We start from the raw sequence: 25474 nt of genomic DNA on the forward strand, positions 1-25474 counted from the left end.
GCCAAATAACTCCAAATCCAGAGTCATTATGATAATGCTGATAACTACTTGCTGAGAGGCACTATATAAATCAGGCATGAAAGATTAACTATCTTGCCAATTACGTTATCTCGGGATTCAGAAAAGTCACAGGTGGGCCTCATGTAAATCTCTTCTCATTCAAGTAGGCCAGGGGTTCCCAACCCCTAGGACCCCCTACCTTGATGGTTTTTGTTCCAACTGAGCTCTCAGTTACTTAATTGAACCTTAAATTGAAGTAACGATCTGCTTAGATTTTACTTTTTTTAATTATGTAATAAAATATTTGGGTCTTTAATAAGTTATTTATACAATTCCATACTTAACTTAAAACCCCTACTGTTTAATATAATTAAAAGGCTCTGATTTAGGAAATTATTATAAGAATTCAATTAAGTAATTGAGAGCTCTGTTGTACCGAAAACCAGCAGGGTAGGGGGTCCTCCAGGACCAGGGTTAGGAACCACTGAAACAAGGACCTGTTTATCAGTACATCTCTATACTTAGTATGATTATGCATTATAAAAAAGAGCTGTTCTGCGACTCATTTTCCAACATAAATCCCCATAACTCAGATTTTGTTGTTAAATTTCAGAAGCCTGTAAGGGTGGTAATATATATTCATATGTTTGTTTTGTTTCTTTTCCTTTCCAATCCAGCATCTGGCGAGGACTGAATGTGAACTGCACAGACAGCTCCGGATATACACCCCTGCACCATGCGTCCCTGAATGGACACAGGTATGAACACCGCAATACCCAGAAGAAAAGGATTTGATGAAAACCAAAGCACTGTCTGTCATTGCAACTATGATTTATTTTTGTCGGCGTGTTCTAGTTATAAAATAATTGGTTGGCAATTCTCCCCCCTTCCCCCCCCCCATAAATCTTGAGATTGTTTAGGGAGCCCTTTTGTATTCGTGTATACTTATGTGTAATGATATGACCATGGTATGGTTTGCAATTTGGTTTTCAATCATATAGACAAATAATTATATTGCACATTGGGACATATTGGGGACATCATTTATTTGTGTATTTGTGCCAATATAACGTTAGTCTATAGTGGAACAGTACATTTTTATATGAAGGTTTGTAATTCCATTTAATATGCACAACTAAACACTTGGACTGTGGGGCTACCTTAATCAACCTGCAGTAACTTACTGACTTTTACTGCAAGGTTAATGGTGATTTGTTCTATGGATTATTCATTTGAAATTATTATTTGCAATGCACAGTAGCTTTAAGAAGACCAGGATTTGTTTACAGAAAATAAATAGTGTGCCAAAATACAGTATGTTGACATTCGGTTCAATGCTTCACAAGGGATATTTTTAGCTAGAATAGTCAGTTTATAAGGCTAACAACTCCCTAGGAAATAAGTCGGACAGAATGAACACACTAAGATATATAGCTGGTAAGCCATACATTGAAAGGGGAATTGTTTGTGAATAAAGCTGACATGTTTAGTATTATATAAATATTTGTTCTTAATATCAGAACATTTTATTCATAATACATTAAATTGTACTTCTTTTTAAATTTTACATAAAAGGGCCTACTAATAAACGAATCAGAGGAATTAATAAGCATTAAAATCTGTCTTTAGTAAGCAGGAAACCTTGCTAAATACATTGCACACTACATTGGTGTATTTTGTTTCTATGTGTTTTCTATAATGCTACTTATAAATGGTGCATTGATAGGCAGTAGATCTGTTCTATGTAAAACTACTTCTACTAATGATTCCTTTGCCCAAACAAATAGCCATTTGTTCCTCCAACAGTTTACTACCAGAGGGTCCAGATTATGATACCATTGGCAATGAAGCTGAACACTCAGATCATTTTATATATAAAGTTGTGCTTAATAACCTGCAGCTGTGATGGAAACTAAAACAATTTCCGGTGTGATGCATTGGAATAGGTATCCTATATGCCAGGTTGTTTGCAGCTGTAACATCAACACTGTCTTTTAATGAAGCTCTTTCAAGATGCTGATATACAGTGAGGGAAAAAAGTATTTGATCCCCTGCTGATATTGTACGTTTGCCCACTGACAAAGAAATGATCAGTCTATAATTTTAATGGTAGGTGTATTTTAACAGTGAGAGACAGAATAACAACAAAAAAATCCAGAAAAATGCATTTCAAAAAGTTATAAATTGATTTGCATGTTAATGAGGGAAATAAGTATTTGACCCCTTCGACTTAGTACTTGGTGGCAAAACCCTTGTTGGCAATCACAGAGGTCAGACGTTTCTTGTAGTTGGCCACCAGGTTTGCACACATTTCAGGAGGGATTTTGTCCCACTCCTCTTTGCAGATCCTCTCCAAGTCATTAAGGTTTCAAAGCTGACGTTCGGCAACTTGAACCTTCAGCTCCCTCCACAGATTTACTATGGGATTAAGGTCTGGAGACTGGCTAGGCCACTCCAGGACCTTAATGTGCTTCTTCTTGAGCCACTCCTTTGTTGCCTTGGCTGTGTGTTTTGGGTCATTGTCATGCTGGAATACCCATCCACGACCCATTTTCAATGCCCTGGCTGAGGGAAGGAGGTTCTCACCCAAGATTTGACGTTACATGGCCCCGTTCATCGTCCCTTTGATGCGGTGCAGTTGTCCTGTCCCGTTACCAGAAAAACCATAATGTTTCCACCTCCATGTTTGACGGTGAGGATGGTGTTCTTGGGGTCATTCCTCCTCCTCCAAACACGGCGAGTTGAGTTGATGCCAAAGAGCTCGATTTTGGTCTCCTCTGACCACAACACTTTCACCCAGTTCTCCTCTGAATCATTCAGATGTTCATTGGCAAACTTCAGACGGGCCTGTACATGTGCTTTCTTGAGCAGGGGGACCTTGCGGGCGCTGCAGGATTTCAGTCCTTCATGGCGTAGTGTGTTACCAATTGTTTTCTTGGTGACTATGGTCCCAGCTGCCTTGAGATCATTAACAAGATCCTCCTGTGTAGTTCTGGGCTGATTCCTCACCGTTCTCATGATCATTGAAACTCCACGAGGTGAGATCTTGCATGGAGCCCCAGACCGAGGGAGACTGACAGTTATTTCGTGTTTCTTCCATTTGCGAATAATCGCACCAACTGTTGTCACCTTCTCACCAAGCTGCTTGGCGATGGTCTTGTAGCCCATTCCAGCCTTGTGTAGGTCTACAATCTTGTCCCTGACATCCATGGACAGCTCTTTGGTCTTGGCCATGGTGGAGAGTTTGGAATCTGATTGATTGATTGTTCTGTGGACAGGTGTCTTTTATACAGGTAACGAGCTGAGATTAGGAGCAGTCCCTTTAAGAGAGTCTCAGCTCGTTACCTGTATAAAAGACACGTGGGAGCCAGAAATCTTGCTGATTGATAGGGGATCAAATACTTATTTCCCTCATTAACATGCAAATCAATTTATAACTTTTTTGAAATGCGTTTTTTTGGATTTTCTTGCTGTTATTCTGTCTCTCACTGTTAAAATACACCTACCATTAAAATTATAGACTGATCATTTCTTTGTCAGTGGGCAAACGTACAAAATCAGCAGGGGATCAAATACTTTTTTCCCCCACTGTAGCATCAAGTCAACTCTGGTGTGTCAACTCCTTACATTCGCGGTGAGCACAAGACACCTGTCAGTGACATTCTTAAAGGCCATTAAGTGTTGGCTGTACAGTTACCAAGGCACATTCTTCTTAGTTTAAAAACTTCTCCCGTAATTCTCTTATGTTGCCATTTTCTCAGACATAGAGTTGCGGACAGTTTAAAAAAACGATTTAGTGCTACTTCTTATTATTCAACATATTGAACAATATATACAATGTATATGGGTAAAGCTTTTTCTGTCAAATAAACCTACAGTAATTGAGATGTGTAATTACAGTCATTCCATGAGCCAGTGCATTTGAAAATAAACTGTCACTCCTAAATGTAATTCCTCATAGCCTAATAAACAGGAAAATACATTTGAGCATTTCCCCCCTATTATATTATTGTTTTTTTTATAGTTGTAGGCTATTTTAGTTTTGTTTTAGTATTTAGTATTGTTATGATAGGATGGGATGTTGGCTACCTTTTCAGAATTGTTTTTAAAACTAACAGCAAAACATTTTATAGGAATAGCAAAAATGCCATTTAGAGTCATTTACTAATCATTCTTTTAAATATTTGTTTGAATATTTGCAATTTTTAAGGTGAGAAAATGTATAACACTTAAAACAATGTGCAACTTTATAACAATACAAATAAACAATGTGCAATGGAGTCATTTGCACAAAGTACTTTTGAATCTTCATTGTAATCTGTTTGTGTGTATTAACTGGTAATACAGGCCACCGTGGTAAATTCTTCAACGGGATACTGATACTTAAAATCTGTCACCGGCACAGCCGAAATTTCTATAAAGGACAGAATTTACCCTTACATTTATTCCTCCAGGAATGGACTTGTGTCTCTTACTAATTTCTTGTGCTGGAATTTCACAATGACAGGGAGAAGGACTTGAGTATTTCATTTGAAGATATGTCCCAAACCATCATTCTTCACTGGTTTCAGTGTATATTGTCACTCCAGTCATTAAACATTTGCAAATAATCTACGGGTCACAGTGCACTGGGGAAAAGTGATGCTAAAGATGAAATAACTGATATTTCCCCTTAGAAATTCAATGAAATTGGTCTCTGCTTATGAATAGCATACATTCTGTGTTCCTGTCCTAACCCTCAGTGGAAATGTATGCACTTTTTGGCACCTGTCAACTCTCATGGCATGCTAGATGATGGTGATGATAGTGACCAGGGAGTTGGTCATTTTGTCCAACAGGAAAAAATGCATTTCAGACCATTAAGTATTAGGATAGTATCCTCAGGTAACCTGTATGAAACTCTTACCTTTGATGAACCATTGAATCATTAATTCAGAGATTTTCAGCAAAATCACAATTTTCCTTCCAGAACCTGCAATGTTGTTTTTAAGACTATTATGTGCCCATGCCAATATCTTAATAATAAATACAACTTTTGCTACATACAGCCAAGCCATGCAGAACCGTGTAAGGATCTGAATGTAGATAAAGCATTATTTGCACAGTTACCTAGTTATCTCCATCAAAGTATAAGTTTTAACTAATCACAGTTGGAGATCTGTTGTACATCAGGATTGTGTTTTTAAAGGAAGTGTTTTTTTTTGTTTTTGTTTTTTTTAAGAACATGCATTTCTTCAGTTTCATATTACCAGGCTATTCATGAAATCCCGAACTACAAAAAATCAGAACAGGAAAGAACACTCCCAGGTGTCCATAAAGAATCATGGAAAGGTGAGAAGATGCAATGAAACTGCAGCAGGACTGTGACAGATTTTCTGTAACACATTCAGCATTAGCTGCAGCTGTCAGTGAGTTCTGAGGTTCCATACTAAGGCCTTCTGGCCATGTTTCTGCCTTTTGCAAAAACAACCACAAGCTTTCGTGTTGAAGATATCTATTCTGTCTCGCCACTCTCCTTGCAGGCGAGGTGTTGGGATCACTGTGTACTGTGAAAGCTGTACAGAGAAGAAGCAGGACATAATGTTTTTAAATGAGAACATGAAATCTTTGGGAGTAATTCAATAAGCAGCACACTGAAGCTTTTTATGAGTAAAAATGTGGAAGTCCCTGATGAATTGTTCCAGTCTGTGCATCCCAGGTAATAAGATGCATTAAGAAGTAAATGAACCGAAGGCACTTTTTGCAGCTGAAATGCCACTGGCTTTGGTAATGCTCTCAGAAAATCTGCAGCAGTCTTTCTGTGATTGTCTACTGGCCTAGGTACACACTACTTATTCAGCTGAAGTAGGTCTATAGCTCCTCCATATTAATTTCTCTCTTAGAAGTTAATCTATTGCACACTATTACTGATTATTAATGGGTCTGTTGTACCCAGGTTCCTGAGAACAAAGATGTCCAGTGCTGTTAACCAAGAGCAATAGAGTAGGGTTGCACGGTATACCGAAAATGTTGTCCAATTGGTCCATCTATCAAATGTCTCACGTCGTCATGATGTGGTTGGTTTGTTAATGTTATATGAAAAATCAGAAATGCAGTTATTATGCTAAACTGACTAGGGCACGACAGATAGGAGCACCGATATTATCGGCCGATATCGGTGCATCCGGAAAGTATTCACAGCGCTTCACTTTTTCCACATTTTATTATGTTACAGCCTTATTCCAAAATTCCAGTCTGAGGTCCAGCGCTCTGGAGCAGGTTTCCATCCATCCATCATGTCTCTGTACATTGCTGCATTCATCTTTCCCTCGATCCTGACTAGTCTCCCAGTTCCTGCTGCTGAAAAACATCCCCACATCATGATGCTGCCACCACCATGCTTCACTGTAGGAACGGTATTGGCCAGGTGATGAGCGGTGCCTGGTTTCCTCCAGACATGAGTTCAATCTTTGTTTCATCAGACCAGAGGATTTTGTTTCTCATGGTCTGAGAGTCCTTCAGGTGCCTTTTGGCAAACTCCAGACGGGCTGTCATGTGCCTTTTACTGAGGAGTGGCTTCCATCTGGCCACTCTACCATACAGACCTGTTTGGTGGAGTGCTTCAGAGATGGTTGTTCTTCTGGAAGGTTCTCCTCTCTCGACAGAGACACAGTGGAGCTCTGTCAGAGAGACCATCGGGTTCTTGGTCACCTCCCTGACTAAGGCCCTTCTCCCCCGATCTCTCAGTTTGGCCGGGCGGCCAGCTCTAGGAAGAGTCCTGGTGGTTCAAAACTTCTTCCATTTACGGATGATGGAGGCCACTGTGCTCATTGGGACCTTCAATGCTGCAGACATTTTTCTGTACCCTTCCCCAGATCTGTGCCTCGATACAGTCCTGTCTCGGAGGTCTACAGACAATTCCTTGGACTTCATGGCTTGGTTTGTGCTCTGACATGCACTGTTAACTGTGGGACCTTATATAGACAGGTTTCCAAATCATGTCCAATCAACTGAATTTACCACAGGTGGACTCCAATCAAGTTGTAGAAACATCTCAAGGATGATCAGTGGAAACAGGATGTACCTGAGCTCAATTTTGAGTGTCATGGTAAAGGCTGTGAATACTTATGTACATTTGCTTGTATGTGCTTTTCTTGTTTTTTATTTTTAATAAATTTGCAAGATTTCAAACAAACTTCTTTCACGTTGTCATTATGGGGTATTGTTTGTAGAATTTTGAGGAAAATAATTAATTTAATCCATTTTGGAATAAGGCTGTAACATAACAAAATGTGGAAAAAGTGAAGTGCTGTGAATACTTCCCGGATGCACTGTATCTGTATTGGCACATATTCCACCGATAATGCACCAATATATTTTCTCAAACTACTGGCTAAATATTTTTTTCAAATTACCATAAACTCCTTTGTGAGACTTAAATAAATAAATTACATGTTTATTTGGTTTCAGTCATTATTATAATTATTTACCATCATTTTTTAACATAGTTATGGTGCTTTAGCTTGCCCTGGAAGCTCCAACTCCACAGTGATTCTCATGCGCAGCAGTGCTGTGCGCACACTACTGAGTGCCGTGGTGAAACAAACACCCACTGTGAAACACAGAGCTCATAAACTAATAAACATGTTTTACTTTGAAGCCTGTGCTGCATTTGAGTATCCATGGTTTTGATTATTGTTTATTTTTCTCATGACTGAAGATTACCGTATACTCTAGCATAGATGCGCATTTTTACTGAAAAGTAAATAATAGGAATTAAAATAAAGAAAAACAGTAAAAGTTCGCTGAAGATGTTGACTTGGATATCGGTAAACAAAAACTGTCTCCAAATTACAAGAAAGCCTCACATCACAGTAAAACATCTAAAGAGAATTAGTGAACGCATCTCTCAGACAATGCTGGTTAAAACTGAAACTATAAACCGATCAGCCATAACATTATGACCACTGACAGGTGAAATGAATAACACTGATAATCCTATTATCATGGCACCTGTCAGTGGGTGGGATATATTAGGCAGCAAGTGAACATTTTGTCCTCAAAGTTGATGTATTAGAAGCAGGAAAAATGGGCAAGCGTAAGGATCTGAGCGACTTTGACAAGGGCCAAATTGTGATGGCTAGATGACTGGGTCAGAGCATCTCCAAAACTGCAGCTCTTGTGGGGTGTTCCCGGTCTACAGCGGTCAGTACCTATCAAAAGTGGTCCAAGGAAGGAAAAGAGGTGAAACGTCGACAGGGTCATGGTCGGCCAAGGCTCATTGATGCACGTGGGGAGCGTAGGCTGGACCGTGTGGTCCGATCCAACAGACGAGCTACTGTAGCTCAAATTGCTGAAAAAGTGAATGCTTGTTCTGATAGAAAGGTGTCAGAACACACAATGCATCACAGTGCCCATGCTGACCCCTGTCCACTACCGAAAGTGCCTACAATGGGCACGTGAGCATCAGAACTGGACCACGGAGCAATGGAAGAAGGTGGCCTGGTCTGATGAATCACGAGTTCAAGGTGTTGACTTGGCCTCCAAATTCCCCAGATCTCAATCCAATCGAGCATCTGTGGGATGTGCTGGACAAACAAGTTCGATCCATGGAGGCCCCACCTCGCAACTTACAGGACTTAAAGGATCTGCTGCTAACGTCTTGGTGCCAGATACCACAGCACACCTTCAGAGGTCCAGTGGATTCCATGCCTCGACAGGTCAGGGCTGTTTTGGCGGCAAAAGGGGGACCAACACAATATTAGGCAGGTGGTCATAATGTTATGGCTGATTGGTGTATATAAAACTATTTCGAATCCTACACTGTGTTTTGGCTTTGATTCGTATTGCAATACTTTTAACATACTTATTAAATAAGTTATACTTTCGAGGACATTTTTAAATACTTTTTTTTTTTTTAAACAAATGCAGTGCAGTACCGCTTCCACTAAAACCTGCCCCTGTGTGATCGGCACTATTTGAGCACTGAGCAGGACTTGAGACCTGAGAGAACCTGACAAGTGTAAAATTCAAATATAAGCTAGACCAGCACTTAACACTATCATAATATTTGCTCTAATGTATAGAACATGCACATTTTTCAATTGGGGGGAGGAATTGCTTGTTTACCTTGGTCTTTGTTCTAATGTATATGCATATTTTAATATTTTTCCCTTATTCTCCCTTATTCTAATTTATTTATTTTTACAGTGTTTGATTTGTGGTTATTATTTATGATGAAAATTAGTGTTAAGTTTATTATGTAAAATGTAAAAAAGTAAAAATCCTGCCTTCAGTGTGTGAGATCCATGTTTGAAAATGTCTGTTTTGCATGCTAGCAAAAAAGTAAATATCGGCAGATATATCGGTAATCAGGAAATTTAGCTTCCCATTTATTGGTATCGGACCCAAAAAACCTGTATCGGTCGGGCTCTAAAACTGACATTAAAATGCATTATCTTGCATTACTGCGAGATTTGATTAAAATTTTTATCATTTATGTTTGTCATTGAGAGCTAACAATTCTGTACTATTAATTGAAGCTTAGGGTGGCTAGCAAAGTCTGTGAAGTAGATGCAATACTGTCATAAATTTCTGCATTTCACATTACTTTTATGTAATTGTCAGTTTGGGAAATAAAATTAATTTAGTTGCTAATAAAATCATTTTTCAATAGAAATGTCACAATGTCACTGTGTTGTTTTGCAACTAAAGTGTTCAGTATTACTGAATTCAGTAATAATTTGACCCAACATTATGGCCATATATAAGCATATTTATATAAAGAATGCATTCCAGCTTCCAGATGTGTAACAGAATGAATTTTCAGCACATCTGGCATAATCTGCAGTCCTAGGCACATTAGGACTGTGGACACTTGTTTTCCTGGCCAAGAACTTAAAATGGGTAAAGGAACTGTAAAACGGATATGTCATCTCTGGACATTGTGAACAGGACATTCACTTAAACTTTTATTTTTTAAAGATTGCATTTTTTGAGAGATTGTATTTTATTATTTAAAATGGTATTACATTTTTATTGTGAACAAGGCATTCCAGATTGATAAAAAAATGCGGCTGTTCTGTGACAAATTACCTGCTTGTGGGAAATATTATATTCTGTTATATGGTGTTGTAGTTTTATAGTTATGTTTTTTCTGTAACTTCGGCTAATATATTATTTTTTGTTTTGTTGTCGAGGTATTGTTTTGGTATCAAGTATCGTTTCAGTATCGAGAATTGTGATGCTAAGCCTGCTATCTGTATCGAAGTATTTCTTATGTGTGTTTGTGTATATATATATATATATATATATATATATAGCCGACCTTTTGTAAATTAGGCCTCGTTTTTAAACTATCCTGATTCTGCTTCTCCGATCCTCCCTCTTGTAGGCACTCCACAGTGTCTGTCAGAGCAGTGATGCAGTATTTGTATTGCTAACGGCACACAATAACTCCAAAGGTTATCTGAACAAAAAGGCCAGAGTGTTTTTATTTTTTATTTTTGATGTGCTTCTGTGGGCTGATTCAATGTAGACTGACAACCAGATCCATACTATCCCCGCCTCAAAACCTCTCTTGTTTCTACAAAAGAACAATTACTGAGCCTTATGAAAGGATTCCAGTGATGAAATCATGTTTTTGGCCAGAAGCTGGTGATGTCAGCCCTCTTGTTCTCTGTGAATGCTGTAAATGCTACAGACCAACTCAAAGTGAGAGCCGCACACTCTTGCCTGACAGGCTAGACATGAGTTTTTTTTATGTATTTATTCATGTTTAAAAAACATAGTCAAGCTTTAGAGCACTTATTATATTTTATTCATAGGGTATTTAAAATATTTTTGAAGATAGCCGTCAGTGATGCAGCATAGTAGTATAGTATCAAGGTTTTGCTGACGTCAAAAGTTTACAGTAAAAAATAGAAAAATAGAAAAATAAATATCAATGGAAAAACTAAGTTGTGCTGCTGGTGATGGCAGAGGTTTGGGGGAGAAAGGAGCAGGAGTCTTAATTGATTTTTAAAAGAGACTGGTGTATCATAAAAAAAAAAAAAAAAAAAATGTTCTCCTGATCCAAGAAGGTAGAGTAGCAGATGACAAATGATGTATAGTTATTCAATGTTTATGCAGTATTAGGGGCCCTCAGCACTGATCCTGTTAATCCATAGTGAACATGTGCTTTAGAAGCGTTGGGTCACTCGGGGACAGGTATCACAGTCTACGGGTGGTCAGAGTGCTTACAGCTGATGACTGAGGAGGACAAAACCCTTTCGGTTGGACAGCGTCTGGCACTGTGTTGGGAATGGCACCGTACGCTTCAGCAGAGCAGCCCAGAGACTGGGAGGTGAATCATCTCCATTTCTGCTTGATATTTAGCTTTTCAATCTGCCTGGTGAGTCAGAGGGGTTTTCTTTCAGGGTTGCACTCTTGGAAACCTGGTCTATTTTTTATTTGTTTTTTGCATTATGTAATTTCTCAATAAATTTGAACCGTGAAAAAAAAATGCAGCCCTGCAAACAAAGAAAATGTATGCAAAGCCCGGACAGGTGTAGAATGTGTCATTGTGACGTAATGTGACAAGTTTCTGGAGTTAATGGAACATAAGAACATAAGAAAGTTTACAAACCAGAGGAGGCCATTCGACCCATCATGCTCGTTTTGTGTCCATTAGTAACTAAGTGATCCAAGGATCTTATCTAGTCTATTTTTAAATGTTCCCAAATTTTCGGTTTCAACCACATTGCTGGGGAGTTTGTTCCAGATTGTGACGACTCTCTGTGTGAAGACCACTGGGAGCATTTGTTATGCTTTTGTTGCATCAGGAATTTCAAGGAATTGCTATTCATCCTCACTGTTAAACAAACAAACAAACAAACAAACCTCCAAAAATGTCATCAAGTTGACTTCAAATTGTTAGTAAGCAAACATAGGTGGGTGTAGAATGTAAACAAGTTTCCTGCCAGTATATAGGTGGCCACCAGCATGGGAAGCTGTCATTTATGGTGATGCTGTCATGTTGTTTATGGTCAAGGCACACTGCTGACATGTTAGTGGTCGCTGGTGGGATCAAGGGGCAGAGGCCGGAGGACAGCTGTAACAGATGTGTCAACACACAAAAGCAGCCGCGCGGACAACATAATCATCAAGCCTCCAGCCCAAATGCAACGCTGACCATTCTGATCAAGCGCGCCATGATATTTGATGAAGCAATAAAGGTAAACATGAATATATAGCCTATATATATGTATTTAAAAAAAAAGGCAAAATTAAACCAAGTGCTGTGGAGGCTGGAGAGGACAGGAATGTGGGGTTTCAATCAGCCACAGAAAGCAGCTGTCCCATGGGCATGAACTAGTGTTTATCACAAGCTCCAGTAACAGCCATCCATCCATCCATCCTTTGTCAATAACTGCTTCATCCGGTATAGGATCATGCTGCAACAGTGGCAACCAATACTAAATACAGGAGAGCTGTGGCTTTTGTGTGGTGCAGCTGCTTCTTTTTTCAGCCTCATAAACATTGAAAGAGAAGGGGTTTAATCATTCCTACTGCTTTGGCATTTCAGTAGGATCAGGGTGGTGTTTACAGGGGAGCTGGGGAAAGAGACAAACAGGGCATTGGAGGGAATTAATCACCCGTCAAAGGATTAGGAGACAGGATGCTTTGGAGCGCCTTGATTCGCAACCTGTGATTTGCCAAATGTGCTCTGGCATGATAATGGCTCACTACCCAATGGGGTATACAGTTACTGCCTTGCTGAATTTATAGGTGCAATATTGGGTCATGATACAGCAGATGCAGTATATATTTATTTACGGTACAGCAGCAGATATGTTTTTTAGTGTAACAGTCACAAGGCTTTTCCGGTGTCGCTGAAATGGACACAAATCAGCCTAATAGAGAAGAGTTAAAAATAGAAAATCCTGGTTTCCAATACAAACACTTCCAACGCTGAACCAATATATAAACTTGCCCATATACAGCATGCAATGAATATAGCAGTTGGTCAAGAATTCCTGTTTATGTATTGGTATATACAAGGCTTCCAGCCCAACACTGCTCACAGGCTATGACTCAGCATGTTTTCTTTGCACGTTCGTATTATTTTATCACCCTCACGTTAATCTGTGTGGCTAACCACGCATTCACAAAATCGTTTTTAATGATTCAGTGAATGCCAAACTGACATTTAGATTAATTTACATTTAAATCTTAAAAACAAGGGTTAAGGTCACCAGTGAACCTAAGCTTTTGATAAGGTTAGGGTTAACTTTCTTCATTGGAGGGGCTTAAATGGGTTAATAATATTTCTGCATAATATTTATTCATTGTCATTTATGCATTAAAGATTTATATTTTTCACAAAATGAATATATATATATATATATATATATATATAATAGATACATTGTAAATACAAAAATACAAAATGGGGTCTATTAGATTTGTATGGATACACATTGGTCTTTACAATGACATTAAGGTAGTTTAAAGGCTATAATGTTAATGTAGCTAGATTTTGAAGTTTAATGATCAAATTTGATCTATTTGCTGTACTATAAACCTTTGAGCAGATTTGGTGAGATGCTTTCACTGACACACCGCCACGTCATTGGAAGCCCAGTGGACGCAATTCTAATAGTCTTTCCGGTTTCTAATTACTAATGAAAACAAATAATAATTGAAAGCTGCACCATTAAAGCTTTAATAGAGCTTATATATTTCATGGAAGACCCATCCCAGAAATAATGTTGCAAATCATGAAAACCAAATGATTAAAATGTTAACAACAACAAAAAAGTTAACTTACTGACTCATGTCCCTCTCAGTAAACACTGTCTGCTGTTAGAGGGAATCAAATGTGCTGGCAGTGTTGGAAAGTCAGTCCTTTCTGCCTCATCTTTGAAAAATTCACCCAGCAGAAACGACAACCTTTATTTATTAATAGGCACAGTCACACAATGTTTCCTGTATCTAAGTAACTAATTAGTTTCTTGTCAGTGTCAGTGCCATTTTTGTGGACCGAAACTTATAACAATCTCCCTGTTGAATTAAAGTAGCATGTTGGCCATTGAGAGTGACTTTAGGGGCACTCGCGGGCGGTTATTTCAGTCAAAGGTGCCTTTTTTAAAATCACACTTACGTCTAGTTAGATTTGTCCTGGAACAATGGTAGACTTAAATATTGGCCACATTGCATTCTATTTTTCTGCAGAGCTGGCTGATTAAAAACTGGGTGGTATGACAGGATTCAGCTAATTGACTGATAAAACGGCATCCTGTGATGCCAATAACCTGTCGAAAAAACCTGAACGTTGTCTTGGCAGTGCTATTGCTCAGGGATGATTGAGTGTGAAAGGATGCTGTTGTGTGGGGAATGCACAAACAGGCTGGTGGATGGATGAATTTTTCATTAAAAATGTTTTTCTTCTTCCAGGGATGTTGTCCTGAAATTGCTCCAGTATGAGGCCTCTACCAACGTGGCCGACAATAAAGGCTGTTTCCCACTTCACCTGGCCGCCTGGAAGGGTGATGTGGAGATAGTGAAGATCCTCATTCATCATGGCCCCTCTCACTGCAGAGTCAATGAGCAGGTACTAAACTGAAATACCCAGACGCATTGTTGTGCACCTCAGATCAATTAGGATTGGAAGAGTTGTTGGGAGCCAAAGCGTCACCATGTTTCAAAGGCAAAGACGGATTATTTTAATACTTATCTATTAGTCTTTCTATCTCTGTTGGTGTTGTTTTGGGGGGTCTTTTACCCCATGTCCTGCAAAGACCATTTTTTATGAGTCACCTTTTAATTGTCAAAGTAATAAAACCTTTATTCATTTTCATGCCACTCAAGTAATTTGGTCAGTCCTATAATTTATACTGAGTTAATTGGAAACAAATGCATGAATACCCATCAGCCCCCAGAGGACTCAAGTGGCCTGACTTGAACTTGCTCCAATCGTCTGTCACTCCACTGACATGCCCTCAGCCTTTTGGTCTTGATAACTGAGGGCGACGTATAAAGTGTAACTTCTTTGGGAGCTCTCTAGGTCCAACAGCACTAGTTGAACAAATCTGGCTTTTCTTCCCTACAGCTGCTGTGTTTTGGTTTCTTGTGCATTGATCAGTCCAAGTAAAGATGTGACTAGGATGTCCCTTCATTAGAACCAAGGTCATGCTGAAACTGACCCTGCAGGAGCAATTTTGAATGAGTAATTACCTGCTTCAATCTCCTTAAATTGCATTGGACAAGAACCTCTGAGAAATCCAGGAGTGTTCAGCTGCCTACAGCTGCAATCACACTGTGTGAGTTCATGGTTTGGCATCAGGTTCATCTCTGCAGCTATGAGACTCAATAGACCCCTAATTAAAATCCTAAAACAGAGTAAAGTTTTATGTGCAGGATAAATGCAGACTGTAATTGTTCACACAGTTATTATTCAATGAAGAGTAATTACTTAGCTTTATTTGGCCCATAAAATTATTATTTTTTGTTTTTTTCATAGCAGATTCGTCCAAATTGTCTTCTGGCATTTTTACCAACCCGTGATGAGTCTTAAATGTTGACAGCCTGTTTAATAAGAGAGTGCATTACTTTTCCTCTATTAAATTCAAGATACAACAATATCAATCAGACCATATCCAATAAGAGATTTGCCATTGTTTAATTCAAGTTCAGGTACTCTTTGATCTAATGAAGCTGTATAGAAGTGGCTGCATTACAGAATGATTTAAAGAAAAATAATTTGGTGCCAGTTTGACCCTCCAGGTATTCTAACAGGCCAAATAGGACTAATAAGTGAAATGTTCTTCAGTATAGACCTGTGGATGAATGCACTAGACCTTTCAAAGCTTTAAGTTCTCCATTAACTACTATCACAGCGGTTTGGTTCCAGTTCTGTGCAAATGTAATAATGGCGTTGACGTAAAATATACTCTGAGTCATTTTAGTCCCTGCTTCTGTGCCAAACTTTGAGATAAAAAATTAGATTAGTCTGAATTATGGCAGTAACATAGCTAATGATTCTATTGAAGCAGGACATTTTATAAATACTTTTTTGTGTGTGTGTTTTGTTTATAGCTTTGTTTCCTCTCTGACCTTGCCTGTAAAAGTGCAGAAGAGTGGTGAAGAGGCAGTAATATGGCAGAACAGCACTGCTGTAGACAGGTTTTATTTTGCTTTCTGTGGTTATGGAAATATGACATAATACAAATCTATGTTTTTGAAGAAAGATTGTGACAGATTTATTGTCATATGTCCAAGTAAACAAGTTATCCTGAAGTAAAGAGAAACTTGCTTGTATAAAATTCCAAAGTCTGCCTTCTGTAAAACCTAATATAATTTGTGCTCGAGAATAAGATTTTGTGATGGGTCTTTTTTTTAAACCCCATTGCAGTGGTTTGAGGAGGTTTACATGGTTACATTTATTCTGTATCTGACAATATTGTGAATGTTCATTGTTGCATGTGTGATGATACTGAAATTAAAAACGTCAATAGGATTTTTAGTGCTTGAGTGTAGTGGTTGAAATTTTATTTTAGCCAGTGAATATACACATGCATTTGATACAACCTCTTAGCATTTCATAGCAGCAACAAGAAAGACCAGTGATAAAATAAATGAATACAGTACAATACAGGAAGACTGCCAATATCAGTAATGCTAACATTTAAATAGGTTATTTGTTTGCTTCATGCTGTCACTGTCATGTAATGCAGTGTAAGCTTCAAAGCCCAGAACAGAAGATAGTTTGCTTTTACAGTGTGTTGAGGCACCGCAAATATCCAAATCTCTGGCTGACTGTGAAACACAGCTGTGTGCCACATAATCCTGTTCTGGAATCAGAATTAGTAATCTGTTTGGCTGCATTGGATGGTTAACAATAATAAAAATAGCTTATATATTTATAAATCTATATATTTATATAATGCAGCTTATACGGATGAGAATGATACAAGCGAACACACACAGTCAGTTATAGTAGATCTATCACATTTTAGCATGTATACTTTGTGCAGCACATAGTTATTCTTGATTGTTGCTTTGCTGGTTAATATAATTTACAATATTTGATCATGCATTTAGCAGTCCTGATGTGGTGATGGTATGTTTGTGTTCTGCAGTGCTAGGGTAATGTTAATACACTGTTTCACTGAGACTCTTAGGCCTCTTCTGACAACAGCTGCAGGAGCAAAAAGGTGTTTTTATTAGTAACAGAGGTTTTCAACATCAGCTTATATGGAAGATTTGCGCTGCTGTATATTTAAAGGAGTCTGGCATAGTATGTCTTTGGCTTCTTTGGAGGCATATCGTTTTGAAACTGTTTACTCCAGGGAGAAGGGTGTTTTAGGAATACATTTGTCAGACCTAAGGGAGTGGGTCTCCGTTTTGTTTTTCTTAAAACATGCCAAGAAAGTTGTGTAATGCACCTGTAACATACACATCAGCCTACAGCAGAAGAGAGAGACTATTGGCTTGTTTGCTTGAAGTTCACTCGTGAGGTTTCCTTCTGACACTTTTCACAGTAAATTGGCATCATAATTTGGTTTATCCATGCATGGGCTTTGCATTTCCATGGTTTGTTTCATGATTTCCTAAACCTCTTTACACTTTACTAGGCTTTTACTGTGTTACATTTTTTTCTCTCTACAGAAGCATTTGATAGACTGGAACTGATTTGCATTTTTTCTCGTGGGTTCCTTCAAATTTGCTCTGCAATCTAGCTTTACTAATAAAGCACATTTAAAAATGCTTAGGATAACCTATTTTTATTAAACTTTGAATGTCATAGTGTGGATTCATGCTGTCTCTTTTGTTTATATGTGTAATATTCCTCTTCTACAGTACTGTGAGCTGTACAATAATTACCTTTGCTGACATTGACAGGGATTCCAATCAGCCATTAAAAGGGAAAACAGTACCCCTAGTGGAATATAGTGGTATAACAAGCTATTTAAAATGTTGGAAATGTGCAACACTACAAATTATATGACCACATTTATATGAACTAATGAAGGTCCCACTTCCTTCTGCTTTGAATGTGATAATCACAGTGTAATCACTGCCTAAGAGCACCATCTTAAAATAAGGAAACCGAGAAAAGTTTAAAGTATCTGTGAGAGATGTGCCAGTCTTGAATCCAGTCCTAGATTGTCTGACAAAACCACATATCCGATTACAAAAACCTCAATCATAAATTCTTGTGCTCTAATTGTATTAACTAATTGTAACATCAGAATGTTATTTTGTGTTAGGCTTCACCCCTACCCCAAGTATAAAAATACACAAGACATCTGAAAGGTTTATGCTGTGCTTAGACTTTGACCATTCATCAATCACCTCACATCAAATCACATCATTGCGCAAACGATTGAAAAGAGATTTCGATTGTTTGGCAGGGGGAAATGTTTGAAAGAAAAACAACATCCCTGGGCTCATTGCCTTTTCCATTATATTAGGCTTTGGTCTTTGAAAATACAGCACTCAAATACTAGTACAGTAAATAATAAAAAGAACATTTAAGACCGGTCCAATCACCCTAGATGAAAGCAACAAAGGAAAATAAAAACATTATAAGATTGTGTGCTTGGCTGCATTAGATATTGTGCTAGTGGAACACAAATGGCTGCATAGGCTAGAACTCTTTCCATAATCGTGAACTAGACTTATACCTTTTATCCTTTTATACACACCATCACACCATTGTTCCTTGCTTTGTCTCAGTTTAATGTTAACATTTAGCCCTCACTCTTTTTTAATACCACGGTCCTGAAGTGGGTTTTCAGGTACATGAAGGCTTTTGACACCAGACCAAAAATGCACTGTTTAGGCAAAGTACTATGAGTATGTGCTATGAGTGTCAAATCACAATCGGTTTTTATTGGTCCTGACTGGTAGGCCACTGAACTTTGGTTTGAATGGTTATAGGCTCCAATACAACTCCTTTGTTCTGTGAAAATCCACACCCATCCTTGTAATTGATAGGTAGGCGCTTGTTTACGCTTGTTTAAACAGACAATTAATAAAATAAAATATATATATATATATATACAGTGAGGGAAAAAAGTATTTTATCCCCTGCTGATTTTGTATAATGTATAATTTTAATGGTAGGTGTATTTTAACAGTGAGAGACAGAATAACAACAAAAAAATCCAGAAAAACGCATTTCAAAAAAGTTATACATTGATTTGCATGTTAATGAGGGAAATAAGTATTTGACCCCTTCGACTTAGTACTTGGTGGCAAAACCCTTGTTGGCAATCACAGAGGTCAGACGTTTCTTGGAGTTGGCCACCAGGTTTGCTCACATCTCAGGAGGGATTTTGTCCCACTCCTCTTTGCAGATCCTCTCCAAGTCATTAAGGTTTCGAGGCTGACGTTCGGCAACTCGAACCTTCAGCTCCCTCCACAGATTTTCTATGGGATTAAGGTCTGGAGACTGGCTAGGCCACTCCAGGACCTTAATGTGCTTCTTCTTGAGCCACTCCTTTGTTGCCTTGGCTGTGTGTTTTGGGTCATTGTCATGCTGGAATACCCATCCACGACCCATTTTCAATGCCCTGGCTGAGGGAAGGAGGTTCTCACCCAAGATTTGACGGTACTTGGCCCCGTTCATCGTCCCTTTGATGCGGTGCAGTTGTCCTGTCCCCTTAGCAGAAAAACACCCCCAAAGCATAATGTTTCCACCTCCATGTTTGACAGTGGGGATGGTGTTCTTGGGGTCATTCCTCTTCCTCCAAACACGGCGAGTTGAGTTGATGCCAAAGAGCTTGATTTTGGTCTCATCTGACCACAACACTTTCACCCAGTTCTCCTCTGAATCATTCAGATGTTTATTGGCAAACTTCAGACGGGCCTGTACATGTGCTTTCTTGAGCAGGGGGACCTTGCGGGCGCTGCAGGATTTAAGTCCTTCACGGCGTAGTGTGTTACCAATTGTTTTCTTGGTGACTATGGTCCCAGCTGCCTTGAGATCATTAACAAGATCCTCCTGTGTAGTTCTGGGCTGATTCCTCACCGTTCTCATGATCATTGAAACTCCACGAGGTGAGATCTTGCATGGAGCCCCAGACCGAGGGAGACTGACAGTTATTTTGTGTTTCTTCCATTTGCGAATAATCGCACCAACTGTTGTCACCTTCTCACCAAGCTGCTTGGCGATGGTCTTGTAGCCCATTCCAGCCTTGTGTAGGTCTACAATCTTGTCCCTGACATCCTTGGACAGCTCTTTGGTCTTGGCCATGGTGGAGAGTTTGGAATCTGATTGATTGATTGCTTCTGTGGACAGGTGTCTTTTATACAGGTAACGAGCTGAGATTAGGAGCAGTCCCTTTAAGAGCGTGCTCCTAATCTCAGCTCGTTACCTGTATAAAAGACACGTGGGAGCCAGAAATCTTGCTGATTGATAGGGGATCAAATACTTATTTCCCTCATTAACATGCAAATCAATGTATAACTTTTTTGAAATGCGTTTTTCTGGATTTTGTTGTTGTTATTCTGTCTCTCACTGTTAAAATACACCTACCATTAAAATTATAGACTCATCATTTCTTTGTCAGTGGGCTAACACACAAAATCAGCAGGGGATCAAATTCTTTTTTCCCCTCACTGTATATATATATATATATATATATATATATATATATATATATATATATATATATGTATGCAATATCCCCAGTGTCTTTAACCGTACAGACGTGCTCAAATTTGTTGGTACCCTTACAGTTCATTGAAATAATGCTTCATTCCTCCTGAAAAGTGATGGAATTAAAAGCATGCTTGCATGACTTTGGTATGTCATAGAATAAAGCAAAGAAGCTGTGAAAAGAGATGAATTATTGCTCATTCTACAAAGATATTCTAAAATGGCCTGGACACATTTGTTGGTACCCCTTAGAAAAGATAATACATAATTGGATTATAGTGATATTCCAAACTAATTAGTTTAATTAGTATCACACATGTCTCCAATCTTGTAATCAGTCATTCAGCCTATTTAAATGGAGGAAAGTAGTCACTGTGTTGTTTGGTATCATTGTGTCCACCACACTGAACATGGAGCAAAGAAAGCAAAGGAGAGAGTTGTCTGAGGAGATCAGAAAGAAAATAATAGACAAGAATGGTAAAGGTAAAGGCTACAAGATTATCTCCAAGCAGCTTGATGTTTCTGTGACAGCAGTTGCAAATATTATTAAGAAGTTCAAGGTCCATAGAACTGTAGACAACCTCCCTGGGCACCGCTGCAAGAGGAAAATGGACCCCAGATTGAACAGAAGGATAGTGCGAATGGCAGAAAAAGAACCAAGGATAACTGCCAAAGAGATACAAGCTGAACTCCGAGGTGAAGTTACGTCAGTTTCTGATCGCACCATCCATCGCTTTTTGAGCAAAATTGGCGTCCATGGAAGAAGGACCCAGGAGGACTCCACTTTTGAAAGAAAAATATAAAAAAGCCAGACTGATATTTGCTAAAATGCATATTGAAAAGCCACAATCCCTCTGGGAGAATGTCCTTTGGACAGATGAGTGAAAACTTAAGCTTTTTGGCAAGTTACATCAGCTCTATGTTCGCAGATGAAAAAATGAAGCTTTCAAAGAAAAGAACATCATACCTACAGTGCAACATGGAGGAGGCTCGGTTATGTTTTGGGGCTGCGCCTGGCACAGGGTGCCTTGAATCTGTGCAGGGCACAATGACATCTCAAGACTATCAAGGCATTCTGGAGCGAAACGTACTGCCCAGTGTCAGAAAGCTCTGTCTCAGTCGCAGGTCATGGGTCCTCCAACAGGATAATGACCCAAAACACACAGCTAAAAGCACCCAAGAATGGATAAGAACAAAACATTGGACTGTTCTGAAGTGGCCGTCTATGAGTCCTGATCTGAATCCTATCGAACATCTATGGAAAGAGCTGAGACTTGCAGTGTGGAGAAGGCACCCATCAAACCTGAGACAGCTGGAGCAGTTTGCTCAGGAAGAGTGTTCAAAAACTACCTGTTAACAGGTACAGAAAATGTTCGATTGCAGTGATTGCCTCTAAAGGTTGTGCAACAAAATATTAGTTTGAGGTTCCCATCATCTTTGTCCATGGCATTTTTACATTTGTTTTATTATTTACAATATTATGTTTAAAAACAAAAACAAAAGCAAAGTCTGATTTCGATTAAATATGAAATAAACAATGGTGGATGCCAATTACTTTTGTCAGTTCTAGTTATTTCAGAGGAAATTGTGCATTCTTCATTTTTTGTGGAGGGGTACCAACAAATTTGAGCACGTCTGTAACTGATCCTAATTCATAACACCTGTGCCACAATGATATGAACACTGACGTTCGAGTGTAATGGACTGTCTGCGAAGAAATTAAGAGCAGATTTGATTGTCATAAAACTGTTTTTTGTTCCACAAACTCATTATTCGTGTAATTAGTTCCAGACCTGGAAGAAATATATATTGCTAAACAAGGTTGCTCAGCCTCACAAGATGAACATGTCACATCTGCCAGTATTAAGTGGTATTAAGGTGTTTAATTTTCCCAAGCTGAGTCCATTTGCACAGAATCTCAAGACGAAGTTATCAGCCACCGTTATCTCATTGATAGGATTTCTTCTCTATAGAATTCAAACCTTTGAGCACGAAAGTATTTCTTCTGTTAATAAAACATTAATTACTTTCCTCTGGTGGAGGAAAAAACATGTTAAATGACAGTAACCCTAAGAGTGTTGTTTTCTCCGATTCATTTGTGACAGACCTAACATCGAGGCTTTCTTTGCTGACATTCATTAGACAATTATTCCGTTGCTCGAGGTGTGATTGCTGGAAGAGGGTTGGATTGACGCTGACTGAGGCGATTAACACTTCAAATTGAAGAATAGCTGTTAGACATTATTAGCTAATACTTTGTGGGCAGAAAGGGGAGGGGGCCAGAAAGGTAAATCTGAAAGGCAATGAAACTGGAAAATAAACTTCACATACATGTCATGATTTGGACCAGGCTTAATAGGAGTGAATGACTTACATTCACTCATATTACTCCCCACGTACATTTCCACTTACAGCTGTGCTATCCCTGGAAAAACCAAAACTTCCGTTTATACATGGAGTTGCCTGTGCTGCCACTCCAGACTTGAGGCAGTAACAAAGCACCAGCTTTGTAGAGGATTTCAGGAATGTGTTTTCATCATAGCAACAGAAATCCCATAATCCCGCTTGAAATGGATACTTTCCAGCCTTCTCTGTGAAAAATCCGATCCGGCACGTGCTCGCTGGACAAGGTGCTGCCGTGGGCTCTCATCTGTTCGTGAGTCCGAGCCATGCCAACAGGCAGTTCAGACCCGCACACCTGCCCACTGATGGAGATCCTAATTATTATTATTATTATTATTTTTATTTCTTGGCAGACGCCCTTATCCAGGGCGACTTACAACATAAGTGCAAAAATACAGAGAAGTACAAGGCATCAATCATTACAAGTTCAACTTAGCTAAAACATAGCAATTCAAAATACATTTTACAGATTCCAATTTACAATTTACACAAGTACAGTAAGAGACTTCCTACATCCTGGACGGTGAAAGCTAAGTGCTGTCAAGATGTAGGGTTACAGACGAGGGCTACGGGAAAGGGAGCAAGGAGGAAAACAATCAAGATCGCGAGGACCATAATAAGCTGAAGTGCTATCTAGCAGGGATAGAGGACTAATATTACAAGTGCTGTCGGAAGAGATGCGTCTTGAGTAAGCGCCGGAATGAGGTCAAGGACTCTGCTGTTTTGACTTCGGTGGGCAGGTCGTTCCACCACTTAGGGGCCAGGGATGAGAAGGAGCGGCTCTGGAGGAGGGAGAGTGGAGAGGAGGCAGAGTTAGCCTTCTGGCACTGGAAGAGCGCAGTGGTCTGGAGGGGATGTATGGAGAGACGAGTGACTGATGGTGTGACTAGCTTGGTGCAGTGTGGTCGAGACAGCAGTAGGTGAGGGTCAAAGTCTTGAACTGAATGCGTGCTGCTATCAGGAGCCAGTGGAGGGAGTGGAGCAGTGGAGTAGCGTGTGCGAATCGTGGCAGAGAGAATACCAGACGAGCTGCAGAGTTCTGGATGAGCTGGAGCGGCGGGTATTAGTTGCAGGCAGGCCGGCCAGGAGGGAGTTGCAGTAGTCCAGGCGGGAGAGGACCAGTGACTGGACGAGCAGTCGGTGAGGAAGGGACGGATCCGGCATATGTTGCTCAGGAAGAATCTGCAGGTACGCGTCAGTGTGGTGATGTGCTGGGAGAAGGAGAGTGCAGGATCAAGGGTGACTCCTAGATTTTTAGCGGAAGAAGAAGGAGAGAGTGTGGTGGATTCCAAGGGGATTGAGATGGGGAGGTCAGCAGAAGGTGAGGAAGAGTGGGGGAAAAAGAGGAGATCTGATTTGGAGAGGTTGAGCTTGAGGTGGTGCGAGTGCATCCAGGCAGAAATGGCAGACAAGCAGGAAGAGATGCGTGAGGGGATGAGAGGTTCAGAAGAGGGAAAAGACAGGAAGATCTGGGCATCATCAGCATAGATTTCTGGCTCCCAGGTGCCTTTTATACAGGTAACGAGCTGAGATTAGGAGCACTCTCTTAAAGGGTTACCTGTATAAAAGACACCTGTCCACAGAAGCAATCAATCAATCAGATTCCAAACTCTCCACCATGGCCAAGACCAAAGAGCTGTCCAAGGATGTCAGGGACAAGATTGTAGACCTACACAAGGCTGGAATGGGCTACAAGACCATCGCCAAGCAGCTTGGTGAGAAGGTGACAACAGTTGGTGCGATTATTCGCAAATGGAAGAAACACAAAATAACTGTCAGTCTCCCTCGGTCTGGGGCTCCATGCAAGATCTCACCTCGTGGAGTTTCAATGATCATGAGAACGGTGAGGAATCAGCCCAGAACTACACAGGAGGATCTTGTTAATGATCTCAAGGCAGCTGGGACCATAGTCACCAAGAAAACAATTGGTAACACACTACGCCATGAAGGACTGAAATCCTGCAGCGCCTGCAAGGTCCCCCTGCTCAAGAAAGCACATGTACAGGCCCGTCTGAAGTTTGCCAATGAACATCTGAATGATTCAGAGGAGAACTGGGTGAAAATGTTGTGGTCAGATGATGCCAAAGAGCTCGATTTTGGTCTCAACTCAACTCGCCGTGTTTGGAGGAGGAGGAATGACCCCAAGAACACCATCCCCACCGTCAAACATGGAGGTGGAAGCATTATGATTTGGGGGTGTTTTACTGCTAAGGGGACAGGACAACTGCACCGCATCAAAGGGACGATGGACGGGGCCATGTACCGTCAAATCTTGGGTGAGAACCTCCTTCCCTCAGCCAGGGCATTGAAAATGGGTCGTGGATGGGTATTCCAGCATGACAATGACCCAAAACACACAGCCAAGGCAACAAAGGAGTGGCTCAAGAAGAAGCACATTAAGGTCCTGGAGTGGCCTAGTCAGTCTCCAGACCTTAATCCCATAGA

At 39.8% G+C, this 25474-nt stretch overlaps 1 protein-coding gene across 9 annotated transcripts in view; it reads left to right on the plus strand.

Annotated features, from left to right (window-relative positions):
- Positions 1 to 25474, plus strand: part of anks1b (ankyrin repeat and sterile alpha motif domain containing 1B) — a 300917-nt gene that overhangs the window by 80481 nt on the left and 194962 nt on the right. For all 9 annotated transcript variants that reach the window (XM_066705629.1, XM_066705625.1, XM_066705627.1 and 6 more), the window contains exons 2-3: positions 678 to 758; positions 14416 to 14572. In XM_066705629.1, the coding sequence (XP_066561726.1) occupies positions 678 to 758; positions 14416 to 14572 (238 nt within the window). The remainder of the gene's footprint in view (positions 1 to 677; positions 759 to 14415; positions 14573 to 25474) is intronic.

This window comes from Amia ocellicauda, chromosome 5 (assembly GCF_036373705.1).
Source record: "Amia ocellicauda isolate fAmiCal2 chromosome 5, fAmiCal2.hap1, whole genome shotgun sequence".
In the NCBI taxonomy this organism is placed as follows: Eukaryota; Metazoa; Chordata; class Actinopteri; order Amiiformes; family Amiidae; genus Amia; species Amia ocellicauda.